Genomic DNA, 27,027 nt, shown 5'->3' with positions numbered 1-27,027 from the left:
AAGGGCACACAGCTGCCCCAAACAAATGTGGCCACTCTGCGTTCAGCAGGGCCTGGGCCACCCCCAAAACCCGGGATTGGGAAGTCCAGGAATCAGAGTCAGGGCTCACACGGAGCAAACCAGCTTCCAACCCCCGAGACCCCCATACCCTGAGAAGGAGCCTCAGAAATGCGCCCGCTCCCCACAGTGAACTCTGGTGCAATCGGGCAACGCCAGCCACCAGAACCAGCCCAGGCCTCAGCACATGAACTGAAGGACAGGAAGGAAACAGAAGGGAACCTATGGGTAAAAGACTAAGCTTGGGGCCGCCCCTGGAAACTGCTGACCTGTGGGGCTGGACCCTTCTCTGGGGTGGGGCCGTCCTGGGCACTGCAGGGTGCTGAGCAGCATCCCTGGCCCCCACCCACTCCATGCCAGGAGCACCCCTCAGCCCTGACAACTGCAGATGTCCCCAGGCATCACCCAGTGTCCCCTGGGGGCAGAGCTGCTGCGGTGAGATGCCCTGGCCTAGGGGTGATAAAATCAAGGCACTTGGAAAGGCTGCCCAGAAGGCAGGCAGGATTCCTGGGGTGGTAGAGGGGGCAGGGCCAGGACAGGGCCCACAATGACCCCGCCTTCTCCTGGGCCTCTCATAGGTGTCTGAGACGCTCGACAATCCCCAGGCCCAGATCCAGATTTGTCCCCAACCTGTTCCTTTGTCCCCTTCCTTACGGGGTTCCCAGCCCCAGTGTCACCCACAGCTCGGGCCAGAAATCCCAGAGCTGCCCTGCCTTCTCTCACCCTCAAGTCCTGTCCGTCACAAATCCTGTGGGCCCCGCCTTCAGGAGACGCAGGGCCTACCCACTGCTCACCCCTCCAAGGCCCCTGGACCAGCCCTGTGGCCTCTGCCTTGGTCTCCCGGTGCCACTCACAGTCTGTCCTCCAAGCAGCCACCAGAGGATCTCTGTGAGCACCTGGGTCAGGTCCCATCTGTCCTCGGCCCGCAGCCCTCCATGGCTGCCACCTCTCTCATGGTCAAATCCCAAGTCCTCCCTGCAGCCCACAAGGCCCTGCATGACCTGACCTGCCCCCTCTCCCTGCCCTCCCCCCTTCCCTCTCCCCCCCTCCCTCTCCCCGCCTCCTCGCTCTGCTCCAGCCCCACGGGTCTCCTGGCTGTTCCTCCCAGGTGCCGTCCAGCCCCAGGACCTTTGCCTGGGCTGCGCCCTCTGCCTGAAACCCTCCTCCTCCAGGCACCTGCCGACTCTTGCCTCCTCCCAGACGCTGCCCAAATATCACCTTGTGGCCTCCCGGGCCACCATCTTCAAAGCCACACAAAACCCCCAACCCACCCCAGCCACTTGGTTCCTTCTCCCTGGCACCTGTACTGTGCAGCGAGCTCCTGCTCCGTCTCCCGAGGCAGAAGCATCCCGCTGCACCCCTCGCTCCCCTTCCCCAGTGTCGAGCGCTGCCAGGAACACAGCGTCTGGGAGCAGGCGAATGAAGAGGCAGCCCAGAGCCGTCCACCTCACACGCCCAGGACCAACGCCGGCCCCGCTGGTCTCACCCACCCTCCTGAAGTTGCTGACTGGGGTGCCCGTGTCACCAGGTGCCCCCACAGTGACCGCACCTGCCCTGGGCTCCCACCCTGACTCCCACCATTGGAGTGCCACAGTTTCCCCAACTGGAACCAGGGGTTGGACAGTCCCAAGCTCACAGGCTTACCACTGTAGGAGTCAGGAGGCCGAGAGAGGTCAGGGAGGGCGCCTGGCTGGCTGGGGAGGGCCGCGTGGTTGTGCATGAGGCTGGTGCTGCCTGCAAGGCCGTCCTCGGGGTGGCTGCCTCCAACCTGCAGGCATGGGGAGAGGGGCGCATCAGGGGGAGCCAGGTACCCGCCCACTGCCCAGCCCCACCCTCGCCCAGTGCTCACCAGTCCTGCGTGTCGCCCGCCCAGCGACATGGGGCCAGTGAAAGCCGAGGCCAGCGCCCCGTGGCCAGGTAGCAGCGTGTGCATGTCGCCGGCTGTGCCCACGGCGTGGCTGCGGAGCACATGGATGGCCTCGTCCAGGTGGTCTTCTATCTTACTCTGCTGCAGGGTGGGCGATGGGTGGTGAGGGGCCTGAGCCGCGGGACCCCACAGGCCCCCATTCATGTCCCTTCTGCATGCAAGTGGCCGGTGGTCCCATTTTCCCCTTCCCCAAAAAGTTGCGTATGCCAGGCATATGGTGTCCGGGAGCACACACAAAATGTGTGTGCCTGGGTGGCCGTGAGACCTCAGTAACAGCTTGGGGGCTTATTTACGAGAAATTAACTAAAAGGTTTCTCCTTCTCAAGGGGCATCTGTCCTACGACAGGGGAAGGGTGGGGCGGGGCAGGACGGGCGCTCACCAGGCCGTGGAGGCCCCCGTCATAGCTGGGCGATAAGGCACCGGGGGCTCCTGCTCGAGGCCACTGCGACGTCCCTGGAAGGGGGTGGGGGTACGTGAATGGGGTGCAAGGGTCAGGGTGTGAGCATGGCCTGATGCCCATGGGGAGGGACTCATAACCACCTGTCCAGCCTCTGGTGATGCCCACGATGGCCATTCCAGGGCACCCCACACCGACGCAAAGCTGCTCTCAGCCCCGCCAGGCAGGGACGCTGGGTGCCCAGTGGATACCGCCATTCCCATCTCTGAGCCTCAGTTTCCCCATCTACAAAATCCAACTCCCCACCCAGAGGGTAAAGTGGCTCGGCGGCACACAGTAGGGGGCTCCTCCCCATGCTGCCCCCACCCCAGCTGACCCACTCTGGGCTCCAGCAGCAGGCAAGGAAGTGGCAAGCTCCAGGCGGGACCAGACAGGCTGAGGTAAAGTGAGGGTTCCTGGAGCTTCCCATGGGACAGAGGTGAGGACTCACGGGTGTTTTTAACCACCCAGGCCTTCTGGAAACCTCCAGCTCTCACTCCCCCTCCTCCTGCACCTGACCCCCCACCCCCTGCCAATAAGCACGTCCTCACAGGGATAGGAGGGTCTGCCCCACCGTGCCAGAGCCCCGCGCGGGGTAAACAGTACCTAATAAATAGCCGGTGGGTGAGCAAATGGCAACACACACACATTCTAGAGTCCAGGCCACAGCCCTGGCACCGCTGGCCCCATCGGATCTGGGAGCTGCTGTGCACGCCAGTGTCCCCTCATGTTCACGCAGCGTGAACTGCCAGGTCCTGCCTCCTGGCTTTGCCTGTGCTGTGACCTAACCTGGATGTCACCTCCCAGCACTCCCTCACTGCCTGGTTATGTGCTATAGCCTTGGAGGGCTGGCTTGGAGGCTGCCTCCACCAGGCAGCTTTCCTGGATTGCCCAGTGGAACACAAGCCCACGGGGGATTCTCTTTCACTGTCGGTTCCTGACCAGACATGCCACGGGCCCCTGGGGGCGACCTGCTCCCTCCCACCTGCCTGCCTATCCCGGCAAGGCGCAGGCACCAGAACCAGCCTCCCCTCCCCACCAAAACCCTCACAGACCTGCCAGGCCCTGGGGCGAGCCCACGGGGGTGGAAGGGCTGGACGAGAAGTTATTGCTTGAGTGATCCGGGGAGTAGATCTGCGAGGAGGACCAGGAGAGATGGGCGGTCAGGGGCCGGCCTCTCAGGTCACTTGCCCGGCCACCCCCCATGCCCCACGCCTCACCGAGGCCAGTGCTTTGCCGAGGGCATCCCCGGAGCTGCCAGCTGTGGTCCCTCGGGAGCCTGTGGGTGGAGAGAGGTGAGGCCCACGCAACCCGGCCTGGGCGCCGCCGCTGATGGCAAGCTCTCCTGCGTTCTGCCGTCCCGCACAGACACCGCTGCGCTGGGGAGAGCAGCCTGACTTGGGTCGTTTCTGTCTGACCCCCTGAAACCGGCCTCCGCAGGAGTTGAGGCACTGGGGACAGGCTGCTGGCAGGGGACCCTGGGTGGGTGAGTCCCTCTCTGGGCCTGGGTGGGTGAGTCCCTCTCTGGGTCTGGGTGGGTGAGTCCCTCTCTGGGCCTGTTTCCCGGCTGTAAGGCGGGAAAGCCGCTCCTCAAAGATCTGTTTCCAGACATCCCAAGCCCAATGCACGTGGCAGGCCCTGCAGACAGCGGACGATGAGAACCGATGACAACCTGCTCTCAGGCCCGACAAACGCGAGTCCTCGCCACCCCCACTGAGCCCACCCAGGCCCTGCCTGGAGCTCAGTGTCCCCTCGGAGAGACCGCATCCTAGGGAGGGGCCATACCCAGGAGGCTGTCGGCCCCGCTGACCGGCGGCGTGTGGCTGGAGACGCCGCCGTACGTGGCTCCGGGGGCCGAGGAGAAGGAGGATGCAGCCGGGAGCCCGCCGTTCACCTCTGCTCCGTGCAGCTGGTAGCCCTAGGAGGGTCAGGCAGGAGGAGGGTGGGTTAGATGGGGCACTGCCACCCTCCGCCCACCCCCTGCCCCCTGCCCTGGGTCCTACCATGCGCTCGTGCTGATGCAGGCCACCAAACGTGCTGCTGCTTCCACTGCTGCCCACGGGGCCGCTCCCGGGCGGGAGGGGCAGGGGGGACGAGCCTGCACCCAGCATGGGCCCGAAGCCCGCCTGGCCGGTGGGGCTCCAGAGCTCGGCTGAGGGGTGCAGGCTACCATCTGCGGAGGGGGGCTGGTAAGGCGGGGGCCGGGCGGGGAACCCCAGCCTTGCCCCACCGTCCTTGGTGAGCCCCCGCCCTGCTGTGTACCTGCCATGTAGAAGGGGGCGGGATAGGCGCTGCTGGGGGTCTTGGCGGACGGGTAGGCGGCGGCATCCCTGCCGTAGTCCTCACCTGAGCTGGGCGGGTACACCTGCGGGCAGGTGGGTGGTGGGGGGTGTACGGTCAGGACAGAGGGGCCACGCGGGGTCAATCAGCCCACACACCTTGCTGGCCTCCTGTTCCCTCTCCTGGTAGCACATCTACCACCCCGTTTCCCTTCCCTGTAAAGCCACCCCCCTCTTTAGGTAAATCCCAGCCCCTTGGCCAAGTTTGAGGTTCTTACGGTGTCCTGGTCTCTCACTCCTACTCCTTTTCCAAACCCCACCTCCCACCTCCCTGAACTTCTGACCTTTGTACTTGAGGACTTGGATCTGGCTCTGCCTACTAAGCCTTTTTCCTCCTTAATCCAGAAAACTCCTATTGAGCCATCAAAACCCCAGCTCCAAAACCCCCATCCCACCCTTCTCCCTTGTTCCCCAGCTGGAATCAATCCTCCAGCGCTGAGCTTCCCTTGGCCCCAGAGCAACATTTGTCCTTCACTCAAGTAACAGGAAGAGGGGTCTGTGATAAGCGCCAGCTCTGACTGGCTGGCACTGCCTGGACTGTGGGGCTGGGGCCAGTTGGTAACGTCTGCCGCTGTGCTGGAGTGGGAAGTGTGCCGGGTGGGCCTGATGTAAGAAACTGGGGGGGTGGTTTCAGGGCAGAGAAAGTGCACCCTGGGGGAGGGGAGTGAGCGATACTGTTGGGAGCAGAGCCTGACCACGCCTTTGGCTTGGGAACCCAGGCCTTTGGGGAGCTGGTCGGCTCGAGGGGTGAGGAGACGTATGCCCAGGGCTCTTGGGGCCAGCACAGGCGCTGGGCAGAGGGTGGTTGGTGGCTACTGAGCCAGGGAATCGGCAAATTTCCTCTCCCTCCAGCGAGATGAGACCGCAGGAGTGTGGCACAGCAGCCTGGACCATCTGCGGGGCCTGGCAGGGAGGCAGGGAGGCAGGGAGGCAGGGATGTGGGGCAGCCTGAACCCGTGAGGATGTAACAGGGAGCCCCAATTGTGGCCCCCCCTTTTTTTTTGAGAGGGAGTCTCACTCTGTTGCTCAGGCTGGAGAGCAGTGGCACGATCTTGGCTCACTGCAACCTCCGCCTCCCGGGTTCAAACGATTCTCCTGCCTCAGCCTCCCAAGTAGCTGGGATTACAGGCGCCCGCCACCACGCCTAGCTAATTTTTCTATTTTTAGCAGAGATGCACCATGTTGGCCAGGCTGGTCTAGAACTCCTGACCTCAGGTGATCCACCTGCCTTGGCCTCCCCAAGTGCTGGGATGACAGGCGTGAGCCACCGCACCCGGCCCAACTGTGCCCTTTCTAAAGGGGCCTCAGCCACCAGAACTGCCTTTCTCTCAAAACAAGATGGACAGAGGCTGGACCTAGGGAAGAACTTCCCTGCCTTCCCTTGCAGGCGGCCTCAGGTCAGAGCTCAGATCTTGGCTCAGAAATCGCAGGGAGCCTGTCCGCTCAGGGCCCACCCCGCCATGTGTGTTCCCAAGCTTCGCCAGGACACAGGGCCTGGAACTGCCACCGATGAGCTGTGGGGTCCCTTCTCCCTCGTGCGACTCACCGAGGATGGAAGACCCGGCGGGACCTTCCGGACCTTCTTGGGCTGCGTGTCTGTCAGGAGCAAGAGGGGTGAGAACTGGCCACTGGCCATGAGAACAGCCCCTGCCCTACACCCTGGAGGAGAGACCCTCCCAGTTCCCGTTTCATAAATTAAAACCTCGGGTCAGCCGGGCATGGTGGCTCACGCCTGTAATCCCAGCACTTTGGGAGGCCAAGGCAGGCAGATCACGAGGTCAAGAGATCGAGACCATCCAGGCTAACACGGTGAAACCCCATCTCTACTAAAAATACAAAAAGTCGCCGGACGTGGTGGCAGGAGCCTATAATTCCAGCTACTCGGGAGGTTGAGGCAGGAGAATCACTTGAACCCGGGAGACGGAGGTTGCAGTGAGCTGAGATCGTGCCACTGCACTCCAGCCTGGGCGACAGAGCGAGACTCCGTCTCAAAAACACAACAACAACAAAAAGCCTCGGGTCTATCTATATGATATGGCTCCAAAGACGTAAAAGAACCACAATGGTTTTCTCCCGCGATGCGCAGTTCAGAAAACGAGGAGTTGGTGGATTCTGAGCCAAGGCTCTGCTGAGAAGCTCCCTGGCCCCACTCTCCTTCCAAGACGGCCCCGACTATCACACGCAGTCAGGCCTCACCTCTCGGGGCTGCTGTCTGCAAACTCGCCTACAGGATAAAATCCATAACCCGGAAACCAGCACTCAGGCGCCTTCCTGATCACTCGCGGACGTGCACAGAGCGGGAAAAGTCCGAGTGGCCCAGGCGCACGTGCCCAGCCGAGGCGGAACAGAGGCCTCCTCCCGCATCACGGGGCTCCTGTCCTTGGTCTACTCAGAGCCAAGATCTTTTATGTTTTTGTGCTTTTTGTGGGTGACTTCACGCTTATTTTTTTCAGGCAGGGTCTTGCGCTGTTGCTCAGGCTGGAGTGCAATGGTGTGATCACAGCTCACTGCAGCCTTCAACTCCCAGGGTCAAACCATCCTCCCGCCTCAGCCTCCTGAGTAGCTGGGACCACAGGTGTGTGCCACCATGCTTAGCTAATTTTCTTTTTTTTTTTTTTGAGACGGAGCCTTGCTCTGTTGCCAAGGCTGGAGTGCAGTGGCGCGATCTCGGCTCACTGCAAGCTCCGCCTCCCGGGTTCACGCCATTCTCCTGCCTCAGCCTCCCGAGTAGCTGGGACTACAGGCGCCCGCCACCATGCCTGGCTAATTTTTTGTATTTTTAGTAGAGACAAGTTTTCACCGTGTTAGCCAGGATGGTCTCGATCTCCTGACCTCGTGATCCGCCCGTCTCGGCCTCCCAAAGTGCTGGGATTACAGGCGTGAGCCACTGCGCCCGGCCCATGCTTTGCTAATTTTTAAAATTTCTTGCAAAGATGGGCTCTCCCTATGTTGCCCAGAATGGTTTCCAACTTTTGGCCTCAAGTGATCCTCCTGTCTCGGCATTCAGAGAAGCTGGGACCCCAGGTGACTGCCACCATGCCTGGCGACTGCACCGCGTGGAATGCGCCCCAGGTAGTTCGAGGCGCCGTCCAGTGCTCCTGAGCCCGAGGCTGTGATGCGCCTCGTGGGGGATGCCCGTGTGTGCAAGCTTTGTCCGGCATGAGCAGCAGGGCTCAGCGCAGAGGAGCCACGATGCAGCCCCACGAGGCATCTTACACAGAGACCACATGGCAGAGCCCACGCCCGTCAGCTACAGGAACCTCGGGACCAGAGGCTCGTAGGAACCTCTCCCTGGACTTGTCACGCCCGCCAGCCCCGGCCTTGAGCCCCATCACCGTCCATCCCTCCCACGGCCCGAGCACCCGGCGTCCAGCCAGGACCTGGAAGGTGCGGGGTCTGCTCCCTCTGGTGCCCTCAGCTAACGGGGGGCCCCCTACCTCCCTTTGCAGGCTCCCTCCCTGAAGCCCCCAATGCCCCGGCCAGACCCCACTCACCTAGGCTGCCGTCCGCCGCTCTCCGCCGGGAGCTGCTGGAGTACGAGGGGTAGTACTGGGAGGCCCCCTTCATGCCCGAAGGGGACAGGGGCCCAGGGCTGCTGAGGGCCAGCTCGCCTGACAGGAAGCCAGCCTGGTGGGGAGCAGGTGGTCAGGAAGCGCCCAGCTGGCATCCAGACCCCAGGCTGTTCCAATCAAGAGAAAACTGCAAAGGCCAAAGCCGCTCGGACCCGCCCCTCGGTGGGTGATGCCCCTTCTGCCTGCTCACAGCGTTTCTCTCTGACACCTGCCATGTTTCTCTGACTCGAGACTGACCGCATCCCACACTGCTGTTTTCACGAAGAACGAAAGATGAGAAACAGAGCCAGCGTGGCTAACCCAAGGGGCTGCTCCCTGGATTCTGAGATGCAAAGTACAAGGCTGCGTGGCTCAGCGTCTGTGCACCCGGCTGCTTCCTATCTTTTTGGTTTTGTTTTGTAAAGCCCTCGGGTGGATTCTGTACATGTTAGTGTGAGACGGGCTTTCTTCCTGGGAAGCCAGGGATGCCCTGAGCCAGGTCCCGGAAGTGACTCTTGCATTTCATCTGTTCTAAGGCCGGGCGCGGAGGCTCACGCCTGTCATCCCAGCACTTTGGGAGGCTGAGGCAGGCAGATCACCTGAGGTCGGGAGTTCAAGACCAGCCTGGCCAACATGGAGCAACCCCATCTCCACTAAAACTACAAAATTAGCTGGGCATGGTGGCGGGTGCCTGTCATCCCAGCTACTCAAAAGGCTGAGGCAGGAGAATCGCTTGAACCCGGGAGACGGAGGTTGCAGTGAGCCAAGATTGTGCCACTGAACTCCAGCCTGGGCAACAAGAGTGAAACTCCGTCTCAAAAAAAAAAAAAAAAAAAATTCATCTGTTCTATCATCATCCAGTGGCCCCACAGGGTGGGCCCAGCACCCAGAACAGGGCCTTCTCCCGAGGCCCGGCCTGTCCTGAGCCCGCACCCTGTGTGGCCACCGCAGGACTCGATGAGTCACCAGGGAGCGCCAGAGAGCAGGGCCCGAGAGCTAGTTCTGCTTCTCGGATGGGGAGCCTGGGCACCTGCGTATTCCTGTCTTTAAAATGGGCACGTAGGCCGCGGCCCCTCGTTGTGGGGACTGATTGGGAAACGCGAGTCTGCCCGCGGTGCAGAGCCTGGCACCCGGCTGGCCCTCAATCACTGTGGCTGCTGTTGTTCTGGCTTGGGCACAGTGAGCACACAGACGGCCCCACCTGTGACAAGGCTGAGCCCCACCGAGAGCCAGGAGCCGACAGCGGGGACAGAGATGAAGTCCTGGGGTGAGGGAGGAACCCCGGGGGTGCCCAGCACCAGAGACTGCACGGAACCCCTGCGGCTGCTCACAGCCCCCAACATCCTTCCCCAGCCTCACAACCAGGGCCAGCGTGGGTGAGGATTTCGGCTGCACAGGGGCCTGTTGTATGGGCTCCCCAGGGGCTCCACACCTGCAAAGCCCTGCTGCGCGGCCTGTTTTCCTGCCTGCCACTCAGGTGAGCGGGCAACTGAGCCCCTCCAGCTGAGCAGCATGGCAGCCCCGCAGGCCTTGGCCTCCCTGGTCCTCATCTGCCTCCCCACTCCTCCCGGTCCACATCCACCCAGCCCACCCTGGCCCAAGCCCAGCCTGGTTTCGCTGCCATCAGGAAGCAAACAGAACCTAGCTGAGCCAGGAGAGCTTCTGAAGATCAGAGAGGGTGGGTGACAGACTTGTTTAAAATTAAAATATACCCCGGCCCGGCCCGAACCCCTCACCTGAGTCAGGCCGCCCACGCCTGTGTCTCTCCCAAAGGAGGCATAGGCACCCCGCTCACCGCTCTTGCCTGCAAGGGGAGAAGGAAGGTTAGTGGGAGGTGACCCCAAGGAATATCCTGAGGCCCCCCGAGTGCCTGACATGTGCCCACATACAACAGGCTCTCAGTAAGTGCACACGACTGAGAGCGCCACGGCAGGACGCCAGCAGAGCCTGACCCGAATGTGCCCATCTCGGGGAGCCCTGACCCCAGTGTGCCCATCTCCCGCAGAGCCCTGCCCTCAGTGTGCCCGTCTCCTGCCCACCAGTGACAGGCTTGGGGACAAGAAAGGGTCCTCGATGATTTCGGGGCCAACTCTGAGCATCTGCAGCCCACACAAGCCCTGCCCAGGGGGTGGGGCAGGAAAGGGACAGCAGAGCTCACAGTGGGTGGGGCGGGAAGGGGACAGCAGAGCTCATGGGGGGTGAGGCGGGAAGGGGACAGCAGAGCTCACAGGGGGTGAGGCGGGAAGGGGACGGCAGAGCTCACAGGGGGTGGGGCGGGAAGGGGACAGCAGAGCTCACAGGGGTGGGGCGGGAAGGGGACAGCAGAGCTCACAAGGGCCCTGCTTCGTGCTGAGGCCCCTGCCCTTCCAGAGCCTCAGTTTCCTCTGTTCCAAGTGTTGAGGGGCTGATGCCCTGGGGTGCTGGGGTCAGAGGCATTTGCCTGTCCCAGGGGAGAGGCCTGGGGGCCCTGACGGGGAGCCCCGGGGCCTGTGCACACCGCACCAGGTTCAGCACACAGGCCCCTGGGTTCCCCTGGCACAGGATCCCCCAGAGTGCCCAGCATGCAGCCTTCAGGCCAGGGTTCATTCACGAATGAGCATGTGACCTGCGCTCCGCCAATGAGCACTTCCCTGGGGTGCTCAGTGACAAAGGACAGGTGAGGCCTCGGAGCTATGGAGGGGACAGCTGGCCAGGGCGAGCCCCCAGCATGGAGGGCCTGGGGCTGATGCAGAGACACCTGGATCCAGCCTTGCCTGAAGCAGGCACCCAGATTACTCAAGACCGGAGCCACTTAAATCCCCTTCTGGCTGACACTGGGCATGGAATGTGACTGGGGCTGCTGTGAGGGGCTGGAACACGCGATCGAGTAATGTACGTTATTCTCAAACCAGGAAAAAAATTTCCCGATTTTTGAATTCTAAAAGTTCAACGATTTCCCAACTCCGGGAACAAATGCTGCTGTTTTTTGCCTCCCGTTTCCTCATCTTGGTGACCGGGGGGACATGGGGAAGATGATGGCCACGACCCACCCCTCAGGCCACACCCAGCCACAGCAGTCACTTGCCCGGCTCCTCGGGTGAGAAAACTGAGGCCCTAGGAGGCTGAGGTTATGCCAAAAGCTCCCCATGCCTCCCTGGGACCCCCGCCTGCCCTCTCCAAGCTGCTTGGCTATGGCCCAGGCCCCCCCCGTGGGGGTGGCAGGTGGGACACGGCTGGGCTCTGGGCACTGCTGGCCGGGCCATGGGAACTGCCCACGTCAGCCCTGCCCACCCTGGGGCCATCAGGGGTATGAAGAAGAGGTCGGGAGGAAGGAACAGCCAGTGGGGAACCAGCCTCCCAGGTGCAGGGGCCACCCCAGGCAGGGGGGCGAGGCCAGGCCTCACCTGCCCCGTATGGCGAATGGACAGAAACCGCCCGTGGCACGTGGTGGGCCCCAGACACACCTGCCCCACCTTCACGCTGTTCGCTTCCTACTCAGGACGCCAACTGACCCTACTGTACGCCAAGTCCTAGGCTGGGCAAAGCGAGACAGGACCATCCCTGCCCTGCTGTGGGGCCCAAACAGGGGCTGCCCCTCAGGGTCCAGGGAAAAGGCTGGGTCCCCCAAAGTCCTCCGGGCCTCAGTTTCCCCCCCAGCCAACAATGCCGAGGGGTACACGGTGTGCACCCGGGCCCTGCAGCAGGTCCAGCGCCCCACAGCTCCCGGCTTCTAAGCAGCACACACCCCCACCGCACCACGAAAACCCAGCCTCAAACTGTCGGGTTCCAGAGAACGGAAGGATCCCGCATCCCAGGGTGACTGAGGGACGAAACCACAAATTCCACAGCTGAGGCACTGGGGCAGGAGGCTGACCACGACAGCGGGACCCCCCCAAGACCCCTACCTGAGCCCCCCGAACCCCGGGGCACAGCACTTGACACTCCTGCAGGAGGCTGAGGGTGTGAAGCTCGGGGGATTTCCTGGGTCACCCGCAGGAGGGACGGCACACGGGACACCGTCCCAGCCGCAGCCCCAGGTCCCTGGAGGAGGGCGCCCCGGTCAGCCCCACCCAGCCACAGACCCCCGGCCAGAGTGCCCTTCCCAAGCGTCGGTTCGTTCCCCTGTAGCACGGGTGAGCCTGCAACGGGGCTGGAATACTCCCAAGACCAGGCACCAACCCCCACCCGGCACTGGGCAGGGCCTGCGGAGCTGGGCACCTCCTCACCGCCTCCCTCCAAGAAGGTTCTGAGAGAGCCCCTTTCCCACAGGGGGGAAACTGAGGCTCAGAAGATGGCGCTTGCCCAGGTTCTGTGGTGGGGTGGACCAGACACCAGGCCTGAGTCGTCATTTCTTTTTTTGTTTTAAGATGGAATCTGGCTCTGTCACCCAGGCTGGAGGGCAATGGCGTGATCTCGGCTCACTGCAGCCTCCACCTCCTGGGTTCAAGCAATTCTCCTGCCTCAGCCTCCTGAGTAGTTGGCACTGTAAGTGCCCAACGCCATGTCTGGCTAATTTTTGCATTTTTGGTAGAAACGGGGTTTCACCATGTTGGTCTCAAACTCCTGACCTCAGGTGATCCACCCACCTCGGCCTCCCAAAGTGCTGAGATTACAGGTGTGAGCCACCAAGCGCGGCCTGAGTCATGATTCTCTCGTTTAACAGGAGGGCCCCCCCAGGGAAGGAGGGCGGGCGGGCGGTCTGTGGAAGGGCATGGGCTCTGACCACCGCACACGCTGGCCGCCTTCCCCAGTCTCCAGAACTCCTACGCCTCCTTCCCAGCGGGCACAGGCCAGCCCTGCTGACCCCTCCCCGGGAAGCAGGAGGAGCCCTGCAGAAATCCCAGGGAGGAAGTGGGGTCTGGAACGGCCTCCCTGCCTCTACACTCAGGCAGGGAAGCCGAGCTGCAGAGAGCTGTGCCAGGGAGTCCGGGCCGCGTCCCCTGCACCTCCCACAGCTGCTCCCAGAACGGGCAGAGGCTTCGGCTGTCCACACCCTCTGGGTGAACGCTGGGGACCTGCCAGGCGCTGTGCGTGCACTGACCATGCCAAGGCCCACATCTGCACATCTGTGCACAGCAGAGGGACCGCACCAGGCCAGGCACTCACCTCCGAGTCCCGGTCCCAGGAATGTGGATGAAGAGAGGCTGCTGTGCGACTCAGTGAAGTGGGTGCCCTCGCTGAAGGTCTAGGGGAGATGGGGTGGGGATGAGAGGTGCTGGGGCTCCATAGCCCACCCCCACCCCGTATTACAGCTGGAGAGGCAGGACTCAAACCCACGTCTCCCAGTCCAAACCCCTGGAAGGCTGGCCCCTTCTCTCAGCCTCAGTTTCCCCACACCCCCTACCCCCAACTCTGAGGACAGGAAACTCAGGGCCTCAGGCCTCACGGGGACTCCTACCCGGCTGGGGTCAAAGGAGGAGCTGTTCTGGTCACCGCTGCCCCAGGAGCCTGAGCTGGGCCGGTCCTCAAGACCTGCAGGCAGGACAGAGAGAGTTATGGGTCACCCTCACGCCTGCCCAGCTCTAAAAGTTTCGGTTTGTCGTCTCAGGGGCAAACCTCAGTGGACGCAGGGGGCTTGTGGAACCCTTCCTAACCCAGCCTCACCCAGCCCGACTCATGAGGACACCAGTCAGCAACTAACACCCAGACACCCTGGGACTCGGAGCACTCACAGGTCCATAAACTTAAATTAACTCTTCCATCGGCTCTCTGCTGGCGAACTCCTACCCACCCACTGAAGCCCCAGCTTTCATGCCCTCCTTGGGCAGAGACCTCGCTCTCATGCCGAGCCTCCTCCCCATCAGCCCCAAGTCCCTCCCTCTGGCCCAGCCCTGACTACATGGGCTGGGGTCTCTGTGTCAGGTGCAGACTCTTCTGACCCTGTGAGAAAGGCTCACGACAGCATGAGGGTATGGAAGCTAAACTATGAGCTCTGGGGAGGCCCAGGGTCTTCCTGTCCCCACCTGCCAGTGTGGGAAGTGGGGCCACCCTTTGCTGAAGCAGCAGCAGAGGCTCACCCACCGGGCAGGAGGCTGGCAGCCCGTGAGGGTGGAGCCGAATCTCATCACCCAGGAACAAGCCCAGTGCAGAGACCAGAAGCCTGCATGGGGCAGGAGTTCCCAGCACAGCAAGGGATGGCAGGAGGACCTTGGTCCCAGGGCGGGGCGGGCGGGGCGCTTATCTCTCAGAACACTCACGGGCAACGCCCAGGACTCCAGAATCTTCTGCCCTGGGCAGGGCGGGCCTGCTTGCATCCTTCCACCTTCCATCAGGGGCCACAGAGCACACCCTTGGAGAAGCAGGAGCGGCCCTGGGCCTCCTCCGCTTGACCACGGGGTTGCCGCCCTGCCTCGGTTTCCCTCTCTATAAATGAATTACAAACAGGCCCTACTTTTGCAGGGCTGGGGGTGTCCGTGTCCAACTCTCAAGTCCAGAGGCTTCTCGACAGCCAGGCCTGGGGGACCCAGCCCAGTGCCAACGTCTGTGACAGGCACAACCTCAGGCTGTTCTGCAGGCTCCTCTGCCCCTCTGCCCTCCCTGCTCATCCGCACCAGAAACTTCTTTCAAATCGCATCCTTCTATTTCAGTGCCTTTGTGTTAATCATTCCTCCCCGGGGAGTATTGGTGTTTAATTGCTGTCTGATTTGCATAATTATGCATATTAATCTCCAAGTCTAATGAATATTCATGCACCTCATTTAGATTTTATTTTCTAATCAAAAATTTCCAATGTGATTATGAGTGGGGGGCTGGGATGCTGCCCTGGCTGGGTTGGGGGCCAGGCAGGGGGCTCCTGTGGTCTCCAGGAATCCACACGGCATGTGCTGCCAGGTCTGGGCCATCTGCACCCCGAGATCCTGGTCCTGCACGTGGGCCCTGGCGAACAGGGCAGCTGCTGAGGCCAGGGTGGGCTGGCTGTGTGGGGGTGGGCACAGCACCGGCACCCTCTGGGCCTCAGTTTGCCTCTATACCACCTGCCTGTTGTCTGGTTCCCTCTGGCCATAGTCAGTACTCCAGGAGGTGCAGAGACCCCCAACTGAGCAAACGGGAGGCTCCTGCCACCCCAGCCCTCACCCCCGGAAGGCCTGGCGTGGTGGGGGGCCTCCTGGGGCCCCATGCCCAGGGATCACCACGAAAGTTCACTCCAATGGGCCCCTGGCAGAGGCAGTGCGGCCTCAATCTGCCCTTTGGGGGAACCCTCCCTCACCCGGCCTTGGCCTCCTCCTAGAAATGACAAAAATAAGGACATCCCCCACATTAATACAGTTATTAAAATCCCCCCGATTAATTATGCATGTTAATAGCCCACCATGAATATTCATAATGCATCCCTTGCTCCTGTTCTAATTAAAATGTACTAATAGAGTAAGACGCTGCTGTCAGAGTGTGGTTTTCTGTGATTTCTTTGGTGAAGCACCGCAGAGTTTTACCCGGGAAGGGCACCTTCCTGCCCTGGGCCAGCCTGGCTGCCCTGGGAGAGGCCTGCAAGTGGACGGCGCGGGAGCACTGGGGAGAGGGCCCCAGGAGCTGCCCACCCCTTGGGCTTCGGTTCCAATTCCAGTCACAGGGTGTGGAAGCTGCCCACCTGCCTGGGCCGCCGTGAGGATAACAATGAAAGATGCTGCTTCAGAGAGGCCATCGGTGGCCAAGGAACGCTCCAGGCTGGCGGTTTCCCAGCCCTGGTCCCCGCTGGGTCCCCTCCTGAGAGGGATTGGGGACTGGTCTTTGCCTGGTGGCTCACTGGCAAATGGGAGAGGGGGGCTTCAAAAGGCGCTCAGTAAACACCGGGTAGGACTGAGATTTGTCTGCACGAGGATCTGCAAATAGTACACAAGGACCACGTCTGGCCCCCTGCCTGCTTTTTAAATAAAGTTTTATTGGCACACACTGTGCCCATTTGTCCATGTACTATCTACGGCTGCTTTTGCTGCAAGAGTAGAGTTGAATTAATTCCAATAGAGACCATCTGTCCTGCACAGCCAAAAATATTCACTCCTTGGTCCTTTCCGGAGAAGGCCGGCTGACCTTGATACAGAAGAAGACTGTCCAGGTGGCTCAGCTGCCTCTGCACAAGAAACCCAATCGACAGACTTCAATACCAGGAGTGGGATTACCATGCCGGGCAGGCAAAACTCTTGGTGGACACAAGCCCTGAGCACAGCCCTGTGTACTGCCCCTGCCAAACCCTCAGGCACACCACCAGGTGGTCTGGTTTCAGATGGGCCTGGGGACTTCATCCTACAGCCCCAGCTCTGTGATGCGCCCCCCACTCAGGTGCTCAGGCTAAAGTCCTGGGACTCCTCTCACCTTCCCTCCTCCCAAAGAACAGCAGCTCGCCCCATAGCTACAGCCGTGGGTTAAGCCCAGTCCCTGAAGCAGCTTCCTCCCAAGTCTGCTGACATCCTCAGGCAGCCGGGTGGAGCCTTTAGAAGCAAAACTTGGCTCTTCTCCCTCCCTCTACCCTCTCCCATGGCTCCCCATTGTCCTCAGGATAAAGACCAAACTCTTTCCTGACCTCACCACTCTCCTCTTCCCCAACACAGGAGGTGACCCCCACCCACACCCCCTGCCTGAACCCCTTCCCAGCCTGGGACCCCTCTTTGTCCTCAGCACCACTTGGAACACAGCTGAGGCCCCCAGAACACCCACCCTCCACGTCTTCGTTTTACTCATAAATAACTGTGCTTCCAAGAACACCTTCCTAGAGGATCAAAATACTCTCCACCTCTGCTGCCCAACACGGGAGCCACACTACCAACTGCCGGACACATGGCCAGCATTTTTTCAAGCGCATTAAAAATTACATTTAAAAATGTATACATGGCTAGTACCTGCTATACTGAACAACCCAGCTCCCAAAAGCAAATGAAATAACAGCAACCACCAACCGCCACCAAGTAGCACGGTCACACCTAAAAACCAATTAACACCTCGACAGCTCCTCAAGCAGGTTCCGTTTACTTGGGAGTAGAAGCAGGCAACCCGATACAGGGTCACTCTGACCCCCCAAGCCTGTGCCTCGCCCTGTCTCTTCTTCCTCCTTATAATTAAAATCTTGAAGGACCCCGATGGCAGCCCGTCCCACTGCCCTGCCTGGGTCTGGCCCCTGCAGCTTGTGATGCTTCTCAGACCCATTTCCAGCCCCCCCAGGGGTCACGACGGGTGAGATCAGACAGAGGTTTGAATTTGGGGGTGGCCTTTCCTTGGGTGGAGCAGTATTTTAAAAAAATCTTTTTTCTTTTGCTTTGAGACAGGGTCTTGCTGTTACCCAGGCTGGAGTGCAGTGGTGCGATCTTGGCTGACTGCAACCTCCATCTCCTGGGTTCAAGTGATTTTCCCGCCTCAGCCTCCCACATAGCTGGGACTACAGGAGCCCGCCACCACGCCCAGCTAATTTTTGTATTTTTAGTAGAGACGGGGTTTCATACATGTTGGCCAGGCTGGTCTTGAACCCCAGACCTCAGGTGATCCGTCCGCCTCAGACTCCCAAAGTGCTGGGATTACAGGCATGAGCCACAATGCCTGGCCAATTTAAAAAAAAATTTTGTAGAGATGGGGTCTCACTATGTTGCCCAGGCTGGTCTCAAACTCCTGGACTCAAGTGCTCCTCCCGCCTTGTATTCCCCAAAGCCATGGGGTCACAGGCGTGCCCAGCCTCCATTTTATCTAAGTTCAATCTATGGGAGAAGGTGAAAGACCAGGACGCCCTCGGCCCGGCTGGTGCACTGCGGCCGCCCTGGGTTTATCTTCCTGTCGTGTCTTCTTGGTCCGGGGCCGCAGGCTGTGGCACATGCTCCCAGCTTCTGAGGAGGATCCGGAGTGGGGGAGAAAACGCTTCTGGGGCACCACAGAGCCCTTCCTTGTTGGGGGGCTGACGAGATCTCGCAAAGCCCCCCCGTCTGCCCCTAATGTCTGGCGATGGGGGGCAGGAAAGCAGGGCCCTGTGGCCCACCCGTGAGCAGACAAACCTGAGGCTGAAGAGAAAGTGAGTAGAGACCACACACCACCCTAGGAGTGGGGGTCCCCAGAACACCTGAAGTGGCAGGACATGCCCTCGGGCAGAGGCACAGTGACGCTGTGCGGGCAACACAGGCAATCTCCTCCACCCCCAGAAATGGGGACAACCTCCTCCCCCAGAACCACGGACAACTTCCTCCCCCAGAACCGGGACACCTCCCTCCCCCAGAACCGGGGACGCCTCGCGACCCCCTCCCCCAGAACCGGGGACGCCTCGCGACCCCCTCCCCCAGAACCGGGGACGCCTCGCGACCCCCTCCCCCAGAACCGGGGACGCCTCGCGACCCCCTCCCCCAGAACCGGGGACGCCTCGCGACCCCCTCCCCCAGAACCGGGGACGCCTCGCGACCCCCTCCCCCAGAACCGGGACGCCTCGCACCCCTCCCCCAGAACCGGGGACGCCTCGCGACCCCCTCCCCCAGAACCGGGGACGCCTCGCGACCTCCTCCCCCAGAACCGGGGACGCCTCGCGACCTCCTCCCCCAGAACCGGGGACAACCTCCTCCCCCAGAACCAGGGGCACCTCGCAACCCCGCTCCCCCAAGGCCCTGGGGTTTCCCTGGAGGGCAGAGCTGGCCCCGAGAGTGGGCGTCGAGCACAGATGCAAGTAACAACTCAGATAAACAGGGCCCCGCTTTGAATTTCAGTGACCACAGAGATAACCGAGACCCCCATCCCGCTCTTGCTTCCACGTCTATGGGAATCACCAGCAACACCGGAGTGTGGGGACTGGAGAACCTGCCGCTCAAAACAAGCTCAGAAACCAACCCGGGGCCGGCCGCGGTGGCTCACGCCTGTAATCCCAGCACTTTGGGAGGCCGAGGCGGGCGGATCACGAGGTCAAGAAATCAAGACCATCCTGGCCAACAGGGTGAAACCCCCGTCTCTACCAAAAATACAAAAATTAGCCAGGCGTGGTGGTGGGCGCCTGTAGTCCCAGCTACTTGGGAGGCTGAGGCAGGAGAATGGCGCAAACCCGGGAGGCAGAGCTTGCAGTGAGCCAAGATCGTGCCACTGCACTCCAGCCTGGGCGACAGAGCGAGACTCCGTCTCAAAAAAAAAAAAAAAAAAAAAAAAAAAGAGAGACACAAGAGGAAACCCAACATGGAACATAAAGAATGAAGTTCAAGAAGTTCAATGATTTACCCTAAAAAACGAGAAGACTTTTTTTTTTTTTTTTTTTTTTTTTTTTTTTCCATGAGTCAGTCCTCTCCCCTCCCCCCCCCCCCTTCTCCTCCCCTCCTACTGGATACACTCCCATACGAATTTTGTATTTTATAGAAGTTCAGTTCATTTGATTTACCCCTAAATAAAACGGAGAGGGAAAACTGTCTTAAGCCCGTAAGCCCCATGGATCCTCAAAGAAATGGCAGAGCCTGGGGGTTCTACGGAATGAAGTAGATGGTGAGCACATTTAACTACGAATCAAGAGATTCCTAGAAGCCATAACAAGACAGGCACACAAGGAAAGCCCTCTGGGGGCACTTTGTGAGTTTTCTCTCATTTCACTGAATCCTGGCAGTGGCTACATTATCCCCATCCTACAGATGAGGAAACTGACGCAAAGGATAGATGTCATTTGCTCAGGCCCTCACAGTAAGTAGCAGAGTCACTATTTAATGATACAAATGTTTCCTAGTAAGATGCAAATACACAATTATGAACAGATACAAAGTTTTTTTTTTTTTTTTTTTTTTTTTCCGTTTGAGACTGAGTCTGGCTCTGTCGCCCAGGCTGGAGTGCAGTGGCATGATCACGGCTCACTGCAAGCTCCACCTCCTGGGTTCACGCCATTCTCCTGCCTCAGCCTCCCGAGTAGCCGGGACTACAGGCGCCCGTCACCATGCCCGGCTAATTTTTTTGTATTTTTAGTAGAGACGGGGTTTCACTGTGTTAGCCAGGATGGTCTCAATCTCCTGACCTCATGATCCGCCCACCTCGGACAATGTTTTTTAAAAGTAGCAATTTATTGGTAGCAAATACCAGCAGGGAAGAGAAATACACAGGCTCAATTTTCTTCTCACAGAAGAGGGCAGATGAGATTTCACTTTGGAAGTTGAGAGCGCGAGAAACAGAGTGTTTAAATGTGTTATTCACAACGCAGAGTACTAACCGCTATCCAATCACAGCCTTAAACACGTTATTCAAAACTAGAAAAGACCCACTGGCAGAGCCGCAAAGCGGCACAGAGCTTCAGAAAACACGCACCGGGGGAAGCAATCCAGAGTCAGAAGCACACAGATGGAAAAACATAAAATAAGATAATGGAAAGAAAAGCTGAAAATGAAGATGGACGGGTGCTTAATGTCGTTAATTTAAAAACACGGTGCCAACAAAAGACAGTTCTGAAACAAGCGACTCAGGAGATACAACCAGACGCACAAAGATCTGCCAAGCAATGCCAACAAAAAGGAAGGGTTGCAACGTTCATATCGAAGTTTCAATTCAAGGGAGGTTTCTTTTTCTGAGACAGAGTCTCGCTGTGTCGCCCAGGCTGGAGTGCAGTGGCGCGATCTCAGCTCACTGCAACCTCTGCCTCCCGGGTTCAAGTGATTCTCCTGCCTCAGCCTCCCGAGCAGCTGGGATTATAGGCACCTGCTACCATGCCTGGCTAATTTTTTATATTTTAGTAGAGATGGAGTTTCGCCCCGTGGGCCAGGCTGGTCTTGAACTCCTGACCTCAGATGATCCACCTGCCTTGGCCTCCCAAAGTGCTGGGATTACAGGCGTGAGCCACCACCACCAGCCAAGGAAGGGTTTTTTTTGTTGTTGACAATGGCTCGACCCACAACGAAATCCCACTGTCTGAGCCCACACAAGCCCACAAACCTGGCATCCAAATACGTCAACAGAGAAACCGACAAACAGAACAGAGGGGGATGGCGCTGCTCTCGGCCTGACATTAAACGGATTAAAAATCTAAATACGGTTCAAAGGCCTCACAGCTCCACATCCAACTATCCCTCAAGTACTCACGAAGAAGGACAGAAAGAATCCATGTTTCAGCCTCGGCGGAGGAGCTCTGCATCCTCCCAACAGTAGCTACCGTTTAAGCCAAAGCTGATTTTTGGCACTGGAGACCTAGAAATCAAGAAAGGACCTCCAACTCGGAACTCAGAAACCTCTGAAGCAAACTGACCTGAAGAGGAAATTAGGAAAAAAAAAAAAAAACAACTAACAAATGTCAGTAATATGAAAAAAACATGCATTATGGAAACCAAGGGGATGGGGTTCACGGGGTGGAACCCTCAACACCCCACTGACAGAACGGAAAAGGGCAGAAGTCAGCAAAGGGGGCCTGTGATCTGAAAGTCACCAAAAACTTTAGAAAGAGAAGAAATACCGATACACAGAAAATTGATCAATTGATCAATATCGATTTGCCAATGAAGCAGATTCTCCGGAAGAAAAATCAATGAGAGAGAAAATGCACAGGGCAGCCGAGTCAAGGACAAAGAAACCACCGAAAAGTTGGCGCACTGGGGACCGCGGCGCCCTCAGCCTTCCTGTGCAGGTGGAAGGACAGGCGCCTCCAAATGTTATCAAAGTGCCGAACAGGGCCAGGCGCAGCGGCTCAGGCCTGGAATCCCAGCACTTTTGGCGCAGGTGGACAGACAGGCGCCTCCAAACATTATCAAACAGCCAAATGACGCCGGGCGCGGTGGCTCACGCCTGTAATCCCAGCACTTTGGGAGGCCGAGGCGGCCGGATCACGAGGTCAGGAGACCGAGACCATCCTGGCCAACACGGTGAAACCCCGTCTGTAATAAAAATACAAAAAATTAGCGCGATGGTTACTAAACTCTCTAAGTTTCAGTTTCTTTACCAGTAAAATGGGGTAATAATTGCACCTATTTTGCTAACCTGTTAGGACTGAGAATTCCCAGTGAATAAGCCAAGCTTTGTGTCCAATGCACAGTGCTCAAGAAACAGTGATGTTGTGGCCGGGCGTGGTGGCTCACGCTTGTAATCCCAGCACTTTGGGAGGCCGAGGTGGGTGGATCACGAGGTCAGGAGATCGAGACCATGGTGAAACCCCGTCTCTACTAAAAATACAAAAAATTAGCCGGGCGTGGTGGCGGGCGCCTGTAGTCCCAGCTACTCGGAGAGGCTGAGGCAGGAGAATGGCGTGAACCCGGGAGGCGGAGCTTGCAGTGAGCCGAGATCGCGCCACTGCACTCCAGCCTGGGCGACAGAGCGAGACTCCGTCTCAAAAAAAAAAGAAATAGTGATGTAAGCGGTGGCTCACGCCTGTAACCCCAGCACTTAGGGAGGCCAAGACGGGCGGATCACGAGGTCAGGAGATGGAGACCATCCTGGCTAACACGGTGAAATCCCATCTCTACTAAAAATACAAAAAAATTAGCCGGCGTGGTGGCGGGCGCCTGCAGTCCCAGCTACTCAGGAGGCTGAGGCAGGAGAATGGTGTGAACCAGGAGGCGGAGCTTGCAGTGAGCTGAGATGGCACCACTGCACTCCAGCCTGGGCAACAGAGCGAGACTCTGTCTCAGAAAAAAAAAAGAAACAGTGATGTAAGCGGTGGCTCATGCCTGTAATCCCAACACTTAGGGAGGTCGAGGCGGGCAGATCACTTGAGGTGAGGAGTTCGAGACCAGCCTGGCCAACACAGTGAAACCCTGTCTCTACTAAAAATACAAAAATTAGCCAGGCATTGTGGCAGGCACCTGTAATCCCAGCTACTCGGGAGGCTGAGGCAGGAGAATCATTTGAACCCGGGAGGTGGAGGCTGCAGTGAGCCAAGATTGCACCACTACACTCCAGCCTGGGTGACAGAGTGAGATTCCGTCTCAAAAAGAAAAAAGTGATGTAAATTGTTGTATTACGGATGTTGCTGAAAAGTTAATGAGGCGGCCAGGCACAGTGGCTCACACCTGTAATCCCAGCACTTTGGGAGGCCGACGTGGGTGGATCACTGGAAGTCAGGAGTTTGACACCAGCCTAGCCAACGTGGTGAAACCATATCTCTACCAAAACTACAAAAAATTAGCCGAGCATGGTGGCAGGCACCTATAATCCCAGCTACTCAGGAGGCTGAGGCAGGAGAATCGCTTGAACTCAGGAGGCGGAGGCAGAGGTTGCAGTGAGCTGAGATCGCGCCACTGCACTCCAGCCTGGGCAACAAGAGCAAAACTCGATCTTAAAAAAAAAAAAAAAAAGTTAATGAGGCAGCAATAAAAAAAAAAAAAGATACAGCCAACAGCTTGGGTGGATCTCCAGGGAATTATGGTAATATAACCGAATAAAAGCTAATCTCAGAAGGTTGCAAACTATAGGATTCCATTTACACAAAATACTCAAAGTGAAAAATTGGGCTGGGCACGGCGGCTCACACATGTAATCGCAGCACTCTGGGAGGCTGAGGCAGGAGGATCACTTGAGCTCATGAACTCGAGATCAGCCTGGAGAACACAGCAAGACCCCATCTATAGTCTTTTTTTCTTCTTCAGACAGGGTCTCCCTCTGTCCCCCAGGCCAGAGTGCAGTGGCGCAATCTCAGCTCACTGCAACCTCCGCCTCCCAGGTTCAAGTGCTTTTCATGCCTTAGCCACCTGAATAGCTGGGATGACAAGCACGCACCACCACACCCAGCTAATTTTTGTATTTTTAGCAGAGACGGGGTTTGGCCATGTTGACTAGGCTGGTCTTGAACTCCTGGTCTCATGTGATCCACCCACCTTGGCCTCCCAAAATGCTGGGATTATAGGTGTGAGCCACCACACCCAGTTGAAATTTTTCTTTTTTTAAACAGAGACAGGGTTTCTCCATGTTGCCCAGGCTGGTCTTGAACTCCTGGGCTCTGGCAATCCTCCCATCTCAACCTCCCAAAGTGCTGGGGATTACTAGTGTGAGCTGCTGACCCAGCCCTCTACAAAATATATATATTTTTAATTAGATGGTCGCAGCTGCTCACAAGGCTGAGGTGGGAGGATCACTTGAGCCCAGAAGTCCAAGGCTATAGCGAGTTACGATCACACCACTGCACTCCAGTCTGGACAACAGTGTGAGACCTGGTCTTTAAAAAAAAAAAAAAAAAAAAAAATCATGCAGATGAAGAACAGATTGGTGATTCCTGGGCTTGAGGAAGGTTCATGTCTCAAAACTGCACAGAACTACACACACACACACACACACACACACACACGCGTGCACGTGCGTGTAAAGTTGGTGGAATCTGATCAGGATCTGTGGATGGCACCAATGTCGGCTTCCTAGGTCTGACGTGGCACCACGGGTGGGCGGGACGGTACCCCTGGGGGTGGCTAGGTGAGAGAAGAACACTCTGCCACTTCCTGTGAATCCCGAATGACTTCGGAATAAAAAGTGGATCAACTTCAAGGACGAGGGCCCGAGAGTAACAGAAAATTCACCAAAAAGCCATCCACAGGGTCAATCCCCTTCTGAGAAGACCACCACCCTCTATTAATCAAATGAGCGGCAGGTCAAAGGACATGATCTTTGTTACCTATTAAATGAGAGAGGCCGTGCTGTCACCACGTTGGCCAGGCTGGTCTCAAACTCCTGGCCCCATGTAATCCTCTCACCTCGGCCTCCCAAAGTGCTGGGATTACAGGCCTGAGCCACCATGCCGGGTCACAAGGGACGTTTTCTTTTTTTTTTTTTTTTTTTTGAGATGGAGTCTCGCTTTGCCTCCCAGGCTGGAGTGCAGTGGTGCAATCTCTGCTCACTGCAAGCTCCGCCTCCCGGGGTTCACACCACTCTCCTGCCTCAGCCTCCCGAGTAGCTGGGTCTACAGGCGCCCGCCACCACGCCCGGCTAATTTTTTGTATTTTTAGTAGAGAAGGGGTTTCACCGTGTTAGCCAGGATGGTCTCGATCTCCTGACCTCGTGATCCGCCCACCTCGGCCTCCCAAAGTGCTGGGATTACAGGCCTGAGCCACTGCACCCAGCACAAGGGACATTTTCAATGTGAAAAAACATCCAGGGTCCTAGCAATTCCACTCCCAGACACTCACCCAGAGGAAACAACCCGTGCGCCAGGTTCCCCCAGGGTTTCCTCTTAAAGCAGAATCCGGAGGTGCCGTTCTGTGGATTTTCACTGTGAGTGTGTGTCACACTTACAATCGCACGGACAGAGAAAGCGATGGGGAAATGAAAACTAGGAAAGAACTTTCCTTTGGTCTGTCAATAAGCAATTTCCTGGTGTCTCTCATGGCCTCAGATCCTGTCTTTTTTGGCAGAAGAAGAGCTGTCACTCGGAGACCTGTGCCTGAGGGTTTCCAAAAATGGGAGGCAGTGGGCGGGAGAAGGCGTACAAAAATTATTCCCGTTTTAAATGTCTTCCAATCCAGACAACCAGAAAATCGTGGTTTCCTATTCGTTCATCTCTAATGCCTTTTTTGTTTTGTTTTTGTTTTGACACAGGGTCTGGCTCTGTCACCCAGGCTGCAGGGCAATGGTGCGATCTCAGCTCACTGCAACCTCTGCCTCCCAGGCTCCAGCAATCCTCCTGCCTCAGTCTCCCGAGTAGCTGGGACCCCAAGAGTGCGCCACCACGCCCAGCTAATTTTTGTATTTTTAGTAGAGATGGGGTTTTGCTGTGTTACCCAGGCTGGTCTCTAACTCCCGCGCTCAAGCGATCCTTCCGCCTTGGTCCCCCAAAGTGCTGGGATTATACGCATGAACCACTGTGTCTGGCCCTTTTCTGTTTGTTTGAGTTGGGGTCTCACAGTCACCCAGGCTGGAGTGCAGTGGCTCAATCATAGCTCATTGCAGCCTTGACCTCCTGGCCTCAAGCAATCCTCCTGCCTTGGCCTCCCAAAGTGCTGGGATTAAAGGCATGAGCCACCTCGCCCAGTACCTAACTCCTCTCTCGACACCAATTTTTAGATATTAATTAACATCGAAGAACAAGCAGACCCTTCACAGGGCAAAGCTTATGTTTAATTAATTTTCAGGCACACCTTTTATTCTCGCCTGGGCTTCTGGTTCTCAAATCTAAAGTTTCCTTTCAAATGAACTTAAGAAAAGCGAGGTGACTTAAAAGGGCGCTAGAACAGGGCGCATGAAGAAGGGGCCAAGGTGGAGAACGCGGCTGGGGGACCCCATCAGCGCTGGGGACTCCTGGCGAAGGGTGGGGTCCCTGAAGCCAACTAGGCCCCACCTGGAAGGAAGCTGCACCCACTGTTCCAGGAAGAAACCGATGTTTGGGAAGGGTTCCCACAGCTCCGGGATCCTCTATCCTGCTGAGCCCCAAACTCCCCTCTTCCTGGGTCCTCAGAGAGGAGAAGCGGGGAGGGGGGAAATGAGTTACTGCAGCTCCTGGGCCCTGCCGGCATCCCTCTGCCCCTCGCCCCCACCGACTTGCTGAACCTGACGATGGAACAGAACAGGTGCCCATCTTGCGGGAGCTTCGGGAGGACCAGCACCACAGCCTGCAGGGGCCTGGGGGAGTGGAGGCAGTGAGGACGGTGCCACCAACTCAGGCCTTGGAGCTCTGCATCCTCCACCACCTCCAGGCTCAGGAAGGCGTTAACTGCATGGACTGAGCGTGGAGGGGTTCACCCCTCTGTGTCCAGCAGCTGGGGGGTCCCAGGCTGGAGCAGCCACATCACATCCCTCAAGGGCAAGAAATGCAACATACTGGGCCCTCACTGGGCCCTCCAAAGCGTCCGCCCTGATGTGTGGGGGGACAAGGCGAGACCCTCCCAACCTGCGGCATTGGGGCAGGGCTGGAGCAC

General features: G+C 58.2%; 1 protein-coding gene across 22 annotated transcripts in view; it reads right to left on the bottom strand.

Annotated features, from left to right (window-relative positions):
* The window catches only part of TCF3 (transcription factor 3), a 42,618-nt gene that overhangs the window by 7,779 nt on the left and 7,812 nt on the right, over positions 1 to 27,027 (bottom strand). For 16 of the 22 annotated variants that reach the window (XR_004026368.1, XR_004026370.1, XR_004026371.1 and 13 more), the window contains 12 exons: positions 13,689 to 13,762; positions 13,397 to 13,475; positions 10,048 to 10,115; positions 8,255 to 8,387; positions 6,307 to 6,356; positions 4,684 to 4,786; positions 4,425 to 4,594; positions 4,207 to 4,339; positions 3,642 to 3,700; positions 3,477 to 3,555; positions 2,365 to 2,438; positions 1,702 to 2,065 (listed from right to left, as the gene is read on the bottom strand). Coding sequence is in view for 18 of the 22 variants with exons in the window: in XM_030795892.1 (XP_030651752.1) it covers positions 1,702 to 2,065; positions 2,365 to 2,438; positions 3,477 to 3,555; positions 3,642 to 3,700; positions 4,207 to 4,339; positions 4,425 to 4,594; positions 4,684 to 4,786; positions 6,307 to 6,356; positions 8,255 to 8,387; positions 10,048 to 10,115; positions 13,397 to 13,475; positions 13,689 to 13,762 (1,386 nt within the window). In the remaining 4 variants the exon portion in view is untranslated. The remainder of the gene's footprint in view (positions 1 to 1,701; positions 2,066 to 2,364; positions 2,439 to 3,476; positions 3,556 to 3,641; positions 3,701 to 4,206; positions 4,340 to 4,424; positions 4,595 to 4,683; positions 4,787 to 6,306; positions 6,357 to 8,254; positions 8,388 to 10,047; positions 10,116 to 13,396; positions 13,476 to 13,688; positions 13,763 to 27,027) is intronic. The other 6 variants (XM_030795902.1, XM_030795904.1, XM_030795905.1 and 3 more) reach the window with 3 other exon arrangements.

Source organism: Nomascus leucogenys, chromosome 17, assembly GCF_006542625.1.
Source record: "Nomascus leucogenys isolate Asia chromosome 17, Asia_NLE_v1, whole genome shotgun sequence".
NCBI lineage: Eukaryota > Metazoa > Chordata > Mammalia > Primates > Hylobatidae > Nomascus > Nomascus leucogenys.
This window is presented reverse-complemented; position numbering and strand designations above follow the sequence as displayed.